This window comes from Mastomys coucha, unplaced genomic scaffold, assembly GCF_008632895.1.
Source record: "Mastomys coucha isolate ucsf_1 unplaced genomic scaffold, UCSF_Mcou_1 pScaffold9, whole genome shotgun sequence".
Lineage (NCBI taxonomy): Eukaryota > Metazoa > Chordata > Mammalia > Rodentia > Muridae > Mastomys > Mastomys coucha.
The window spans coordinates 107,623,111-107,632,139 of record NW_022196915.1 but is presented as its reverse complement, the minus strand read 5'-3'; the positions used below and the strand labels follow the sequence as shown (position 1 = coordinate 107,632,139).

Sequence of the window (9,029 nt, the reverse complement as noted above, 5' to 3'; positions counted from 1 at the left end):
ACATATATATATACATATACATATATATATAATATTTAGTAATATATTTATTTAATATATTAATTTATATATAAATATATACATATATATGTATGTATTTATTTATTTATCTTGGGGCTGGAGTTGGGAGCTGCTATGAATTGACCTATGTTCAACTCTCAACATCCACACAGCAGTTCACTATAACTACCTGTAAACCCAGTTCCAGGGGATCCGACACCTTTGCCCAGATATACACAGAGTGAGAACACCAATGCACATAAAATAAAAATCAATGAATCATTCCTTAAAAGCATCTATCTTGCAATCACTCATATGTTGAAAGGTCCAGATACATGAAGGAAGAGTCCACTTCCAGGGACATGTATGAACATGAAGAAAGCAACTGAAAAAAGACTGCTCGAGGTAACCCCTAAAGCTAAGTGTAGAGCATCAACATAGAGACGTGCTCAGACACCCAGGTGATCTATGAAGGGCCGCCAGCATAACAAAAGCATTCAAGCCATACTCAACTTCAGCCCAGAGACACTCAACTGCCTCTCCCAACACAGGCAACCCACCCCACCCACTAAGAGCCTAATGGAAGCAACGTGGATGCTATTTTCAGGCATAGTATGATTTATACCAGACACTACCGTTAAAAGTGTCATTTCCTAATCCACACCATCCTGGATCCCTGATGTCATGAAACCACAATATATTTTCTTCTTTTGCACACCAAAAGTGTTTTACAAATGATGCACCAGATTGAATGGAATTCCATCTAAATTCATGTTCATCATGAACCTGTGAATATGACCTTATCTGGGAAGAGTCTTAACAGATACAATCAAATTAAGATCATACTAGAGTTGACTGACCCCAAATCTGATGACTGTTATCCTTTTAGAAAGAGGAGCTTTGAACATGGAGATACTTAAGGAGAAAGCCAGGTAACAGCTAAGGCAGACTAGAGCAGTCTGCCACGAAACAAAGAACAACAGGTTAACTGACAACCACCTGGTGCCAGATTCTTCTTTTTTTATTAGATATTTTCTTTATTTACATTTAAAATGATATCTCTTGCTCAGTTCCAAGAGGAACACTCTGCTGAAGCCTGACCTTACACTCTGGTCCAGGCTGTGATTTCACGAAATGAGTAAAATGGGAAATACATTAAGCATTTACAGAAGCTGAAATATAAACTCTTATTTTCTTCAAAGCGGTATCATATGGACTAGCATGAAAATTCCTATTTGAACTACATGAACACCAAAGAATAAATGTTATATGACCTCAACAACAACAACCAAAAGAAAGCTAAAGATAATAAACAGCTAGTAAAACTAGTATGGCAACAAAATAACAGTATTTCCATCAGAATAGGAGACACTATAGAGATGGAGGGAGATGGAATGAAAGACAGAAGGGAGGCTCTGCAAACAGTGCTGGAGTTTTGTACCACCAGCCCCCACTGATGCTTCATGATTTGTTCAACAAATGCTTTTGTTCTACTTTTATACACACACACACACACATATGTAACTCCCTGTATGTGTGTGTGTATGAATACGCCCCACAAGTGTGTATACATATATATATACACATATATATGTGTGTGTATATATATGTATGTATATATACATATATGTGTGTATATATATGTATACACACACACACACACAATTTAATGAGGGAGGGAAAAAAGAAGAAGGAAAAACAGCCACCTGTTGCAGCGCTGGTGACCTCTGAGATGGTAGCTAGAACTCAGGAAGTCACAAACCAGGGTGGCCACTGGACTTTTCCTAACTGGGGCAGAGGTGGCAGTTCCTCAGGAACTTGGGAGTCACTGGAGTCACTTAAAAGTGACTCCCAGAAGTTCACATTGGGTCTCCTTCCTCTACCCCTTTAGAAGACACTTAAGAACTTGTCTCTTTCTGACTATAGCACCAAGTTCTCTGACCAGCACACAAATTCTGACAAGTACAGCTCATCCTAAAACGGTCAAGCAAACCAAGGAGACTGTCCACAGAGTATTATCAGGTATTAGGAATATGAACAGTGTAGGAGGCTAAACATTGGCCTTCAAGTTGACAGACTATGGATGGGGCTGGACAGATGGCTCAACAACTAAGTAAGAGCCCTGGCTGCAATTCTAGAGAACCCAGGTTTGATTTTCAGCACCCATATCGTAGCTCAAAACTCTGTAACTCCAGTCCTAGGGGATCTGACTTCCTCTTCCCACCTCTAAGGGCACTGCATGTATGTGGTGCACATATATACACGCAGGCAAAATGCATATAAAACTTAAGTTATATATAATTTAAATGCATATATAACTTAAAAATAAATAAATTAAATAAAATAAATAAATTAGTAGGCTTCTTAGTTCTCCTTACCAGGTAGGTGTATCATCACAAATATAAAGAACAAATGTTGCCGGGCAGTGGTGGCTCATGCCTTTAATCCCAGCACTTGGGAGGCAGAGGCAGGCGGATTTCTGAGTTCGAGGCCAGCCTGGTCTACAGAGTGAGTTCCAGGACAGCCAGGGCTACACAGAGAAACCCTGTCTCGAAAAACCAAAAAAAAAAAAAAAAAAAAAAAAAAAAAAAGAACAAATGTTTGCATTTATGGTGCTGATTTTTAAATTTTACTATAAAACAAAATAGAAAAAGAATGCATGAGGAGGAGCAAAGAAGCATGGAGAGGAATAAAAACAAATGTCATTACCTGGAGTCTTGTATTCATCTCCAAGAAGTAAAAATTCTTCTTGGAGTCCACAAGAAATTCCACAGTTCCAGCAGAAGAATACCTCACAGCTTTAGCCAAAGCCACAGCCTGCTCTCCCATTGCTCGGCGAGTCTCAGGATCCAGAAAAATGCTACAAATACACAAAGCACTCAGCAGCAAAGCCTCAGGTGATCTTTTATAGCCTTACATGAAACTGCTACATAGAGTCATCTGAATCAATTTAGGAACTGGTCATGTTTCATAGCACACGCTGAGTCATGTGCAACATGCTTCACCAAGCCAATGTCACATCTTACGGAACATTTCGTCTTTTCACATTACCCTACGACTTCATTGCTAAAATACACAATTTTAACTTAGTAAAACTGAACATGTATACTGGGAGTTACTTCAAGCTAAAACACATATAACTTAGTGGAGACTGACATACACAACCTTCATTCTTCATAGGTTCTGTGTGTGCAAACTTGTTCCTTGATTGAACTTATGTACCCTTAAAAATGCATGTGTGTAACACCTTTATGCATACATGAACACTAGAGAAGAAAGTTGTCAAAGCTGAGGGTTAACAAATGACCGCCTTCCTGTTCCAGGAACTATATTCAGTCACTGTCATCTCCAAGGAAAGAGGGAGAGGAGAGCAGTGATGTTTGAGAGACTCTTGACTTTTATGCTCAAGTGCTCTCTGGGCTCCTGTGAGCACAATGGCTGTGAAGGGTCTTCTGAAGAAGGCCTACATGTGAGGGAAGCCTAGACAGTCTTGCATTGCAGTTAAATGAGGTGTTCTTCAACTTGGTTATACAGAAAACAAGGTTCTACCCTGACCAGGTGCATAAATCATATTTTCATGTTATGTGAAAATGTTATGGCCTCTATTTCTCCTAGGCAAGACAGTTCAGTATTTGCTAACTCGGTGTTCACAATGCCTTTGTAGAACATAAATGCATCTAGTAAACCTCTCATGCCTGTTTCAAAATCACTCTCTCACAGGCAGGTCAGACTAAAATGTTTTCATCAAAACTTGTTTAAATGGGGAGATATATATATATATATATATATATATATATATATATATATATATATATATATGAATGAGGGGGGTGCACACCAGACAACCAGTATATTCTGATTGTGGTTCTACATAAGAAGGGCTCTGAAAAATAAAATCAACATTAACTCCATTTCTATTTGCAGGCTGATGTTCTCCTCCTATAAGATCTGTCAATCATGCTGTACAATATTCATGATGGGATGGGATACTGAAATTGTATGTGCTCTTCTTCGTCCAGAATGGCATCTAGAAAGAGCCACTCCTGATATGCCTGTGTCTCATGCCCACTCTTCTACAGACTCACTGGTCTCTGTAGCAAAAGACCTCCCTAACAGCTTCTCAGTGCTCAATTAGTAGTTAGTCAGTGTTCAAAATTTCTCTAACTTCCTTGTAAGTATCAGTATAAAGACTACTTTCCTTAGAATTAAGATCCAAATAAGGTCCAGACTGCATTTGGCTGCTGTTGCTTTGCTTTGTCTGTTTCGTTTCGTTTTGTTTTTGCATTCTAAAATTCTTTTAATCTGCTGTCTCATTCCTGGTTTTAGGCTAAAAACTTGGACACTTTCCTATCCCATTCCTTAAATTGTAGCAAGCAATCTTGTGCTGTCTTTCAACAGTAGGATTACATTTCAATTCCATATAAATTGATAGATTCAAGCCATCAACAATCATTTAGAATGCCATAGGGACAGGGCTAAGCAGACAAATAAACAGATGTACTTTCTAATCACCCTTCAGGTGACAGTGGGATTACTGGATGGCTTTAGGTGTTAAGAATTTTTTATTATAGATATAGTTCTGCAGTGTCCTAATAAATATAGGCATAGAGAAATCTGGAAAACTACCACCTGATAAAGCTAATGCAACCAAAATAAGGAAAGCGTATAAATATGGAGGCTTCCGGGAGTTAAGTAGACTCCATTTTGTTCTTTCTGGTCTTATCCACTTCTACACTGTAACCCTTGCCTAGCAGCAGCACAGTTGCTAGGTATTCTATTGGTAATGCAGTCACAGGACAAGGTGATGCAGACCTCCCCAGCACTAAGTAAGAGCAAAGTCAAAGGACTAAGACACCATGTTTTAGGACCACCACATTACCCCTTGCTTTTAACCATTGTGTCTAAAATAGGGAATAATTGTTCCCTGTGATTAAAATTTTACCCATGGTCATATATATTCTTTTGAGACTAAACACATATTAAGGCATGTTGGCTTTGCAAATTAAAGTACTATGATATATATTTTAGTGGTTGGCATTTCAAAACAACTACATATACTCAACTGGGTTTTGTTTTTGTTTTTAAGTCTGGGGGGTGGGTTGCTTGACTTTGATTTTTGGGAGAAGGTCTTGCAATGTAGCCTTTGGCAGGCCTGATACTCACGATAGCACAGCTGGGCTTGAATTCATGGTGATCTTCCTGCCTTAGCCTCTGAGAAACTAAGTTGTGAGCATACTTGACATACTTGTCATACTTGTCAGCACCATGCCTGACACCAATTGGGCTTCTTCTTCTTCTTGAACTCTCTATGTAAACCAGGCTGACCTCAAATTTAGAGCTCCACCTGCATTTGCCTCTCTACTGAATAGCAAGTACCTACTGAATAGGAATGGATTCTCATGAAGTGCCTCAACTCCACTGCAGCTGCTGGGAGCCAGCAGAGCAGCTCAGATGAATCAAGAACTGCTCAAGAACATATCCAGGAACCCTCTCTCAGTAGGAACCCCAGGACCAACTTTGCTAACGTTTCTCTAGCCTAAGAAGCATGTCTACTCTAGGTGTCCTGAGAACTGGCAGGCTCTGCACAACCCTCAAACCTAAACAAGTCACAACTGTCTATCCAATGCTCACCTATTAAAAATCTACTTCTTGAAAATACACTTCTCACTTTTATGCACTGAAATACTGAGGGACATCAAGTAACAGGCTCTTAATCATTAATATAAAAACATCTATTGGTAAAATTTATATTAAGGTAATGTTAACCAAAAGTTTTAATGTAAAAAATGATTAAAATCAGGTCGTTTTATGGGTGCTCTCTGGGGCAACGCTTACCTTGGCGCCTCCTCTACAACCTTCTGGTTTCTTCTCTGGATCGAGCACTCCCTCTCATTGAGCCACAGAGCATTGCCATGTTTATCCCCTAAAACCTGAGAGTGGTGTCACTTGAGAACACTAGCAGTGATGGTCACCAGCTGACACTCCCCAGCTCATACTCCCCAGCTAACCCCGCCCCCGAACATCCCCATCTAACACTCCCCATCTAACACCGCCCACCATTTCACTTTCCTTGCTGCTTAATATCCAGACTTCAGAGAATACAAAGCTTTCAAAACACACACTGGGTTAATATTAACAGAAGAAAAATATATTTACAACTCTAGAATACAATAAAATATTATTAGTTAAAACAGCAGAGGAAAGTGATCCTCATGTTGCATTTCCAGCACAGATGGTCATATGATGATCATTTAATAATGGCTGGAAGGTCAAAAGCCACTGTGAAAGTGAGAAGCACTGAGAAAGAGCTGGCCAGGGTCATGCCTTTTGGTCACCAATAAGCAGGGACAGCAGATCATTCTACAAACATATCTGTTGTTCTTATCCAGTGTGTTGTTATGTGTGTGTGGGTAGCACTGCTGTGCTTATTCTGTCAGAGGAAACTAGAAATGATGGCCAGGAGCTAGCTGCTTTCCGTTTGTGAGAGGGAGAAATAAACTGGGGCCCCTGGAGAGAACATGACGCTCGCTGTGTTGAATCATTCAGAGTTGTTTGAATGTTCCTGAGCACATATTTTAGGGTCACAGACTTGTTTTAGGAGCTCTAAAATGAGTCACTAATTTTAGCACCAAGCAGCTATCCAGCCTCACTGCAGGGCTTTCTGTTATGGTTCCTTCATGTATTACAGAAAGCTGGTAGAAATATTATATTAATGTTTTATATGGCTGTTACCAGTTTTTAAAAAAGCATACTCACAACACACATAATTAGCTAGGGCATGAATAGTGAATATATGACTGGACATTTTTAGGACTAAAGCCTTTCTAAACTCAAAACTTATTTCAAGTAATAAAGGAAAAATTTAGAAGCATCGGCTGCCAATAGCTTAGCATTTTACTTCTAAGACTCCAAGGTAGCTGCATGAGGTTCATCTAAAAATATTTTAACTCCTGAAAATAACTCTTAATCTCTTTTTTTTTATTTTATTTGGTAAGGAAGTAAAAGTCCATTTTGTCTCCAAGAAATAAACAACAAAGAACCTCAAAAAGCACTTGCAACTGTTTAAAAAAAAAAAGACTCAGATATAGAATCAAGTGTTTGTTTCTCTCTGATTCTATATAGTCTCCTTGGTTGCTCTAAAAAGTGTAGAGAATTTGGCACACAATTGGTACCTAGACATACATGCTGGCAAAACAGCCATACATATAAAGTCAAAATGAAAAGCTTAGGGAATTTATTAAGTATTTTAAAAAACTAGTGATGATATACTGGAAAACATTAATAAAATAAACTTATAAGGGAAAGATGACCCTTTCCCTTGTGAGCTGTTGTACACTTTGGCTATAACCTTTTATGTGCTGAACAAGAAATGGTCATGTGCATGATCCTCAAGAGGCTTCATGATAACACATGCTCTTGAGGATCCCTGAACATAGCTTAGGGAACAGCAGTGGTTCTCTAGTTGATCATTCCCAGTGTACACCTCAGGAGACACAGGATGGGGGTGCTCACGTAAAAGTTACTTTAGCACTGTCATTGTCAGTAGACCACGTGGACAGCAAAGCACTACCACAGCTGTGCTTGTTCACTGTTCATGTGTCCTCATTGACGTACGAGGGCTGGACAGGGCCACTGGACCTTCATCTGCTAGTCAAGTCATTCTTCCCAGCTACTTGTGCATACTTGTGCCCTAATTACATGTGGCTTTGGGTCTTGGGAGGGCCTAGAGTATTCAAACTAGATGACAAAAAAGAAGAGGGTTCCATCCATACAGCTATGGCTTCCCAGCCATCATTCATGTTGAATGCCATAGCTACCTTTATTGTGGCTGCTGGAGGGACACCAACACTCCTGCCCATAACCCCTCACACATGCTCCATGAGAAAGCCTAATAATAAGCTTATTGGTTCCCCATGGGAACTCTGCATTTGTACTGGCCCTTTATGAGGGGAGGGTAGACCAACACTGCTTAGTTCCTACTGAGGAAAAATTATTAAAGCAACCCTATAAATGTAAATTATAATACAAATATGCTCATGAAAACTGGAAAGTGAATAGATTTTTTAAAACCTAAGATAGATCAGATGGGGGAGACATCTGGGTTATCCATTTACTAGGGGACAGACCTATGCTTAAAAACATACCCCAGAAGGGAGGTCAAAGGTAATTAAACTAAATGCTAATGTGGATGTGTAACTACTTAAGTAACAAACATTTTTTGAATATTAATGAAACACAAAGGCCTAGCTGCTGGAACAGCAAAGAACTAAGACCCCATCTCTGCTCTCAAGGATCCACGATCCATCAGGGGTATCTAAAGCTCAAGCAGTGTAGTGTGCTCCCACCAGAGGTAGCAGAACCTTCCACCTCTGCATTTTGAGATGCTCACTCAACACAAGATCTAAAAACACAAATTTTTAAAAGGATTTAGCAAAGATGCCTGTTTTAAAACCAGTGCACAAAAATCATCTGTGTGAATTACATGAACAACAACACATAAATGGTAAATCAAACTAATGCAGCAGTTAGCACATCACAAGGTCAAAAGTAATGAAGAGCTAAGCACATCACAGGGTCAAAATGATCAAGTGTCTAGGGGGAGATGAATGAGAGATAACGAACCTTTAGACTTAAAACTAAAAAGAACCTCTGGAGGGACTAATGAAGACTTATATAAACTATGAGCTATTTTAGGTTCGTGGGCTGATGAAAAAGTCAATCTAGAACCAATACAACCCAAATCCAAAACGCAGTAGTTGGGTGTCTAAGTAGGTATGTTATAAAGGAGTTAGGTTAATGGGTAAAATCTAAAGTTTACATTGAAATTTAAGGAACTTAGAAAGCCTAAGCTGTTGGGGTACTAATTTAGATTAACAGTACCATATTCTGAGATCTCTTTCTCTCTCTCTCTCTCTCTCTCTCTCTCTCTCTCTGTGTGTGTGTGTGTGTGTGTGTGTGTGTGTGTATGTGTGTAAGAATGTGGTGTCTGTGTGTGTGTGTGTAAGAATGTGGTGTCTGTGTGTGTGTGT

At 39.3% G+C, this 9,029-nt stretch overlaps 1 protein-coding gene across 2 annotated transcripts in view; it reads right to left on the bottom strand.

Moving 5' to 3' along the window:
- Window positions 1-9,029, bottom strand: part of Pcca (propionyl-CoA carboxylase subunit alpha) — a 343,795-nt gene that overhangs the window by 198,138 nt on the left and 136,628 nt on the right. For both annotated transcript variants that reach the window (XM_031361748.1, XM_031361749.1), the window contains 2 exons: window positions 5,836-5,930; window positions 2,710-2,860 (listed from right to left, as the gene is read on the bottom strand). In XM_031361748.1, coding sequence (XP_031217608.1) covers window positions 2,710-2,860; window positions 5,836-5,930 — 246 coding nt within the window. The remainder of the gene's footprint in view (window positions 1-2,709; window positions 2,861-5,835; window positions 5,931-9,029) is intronic.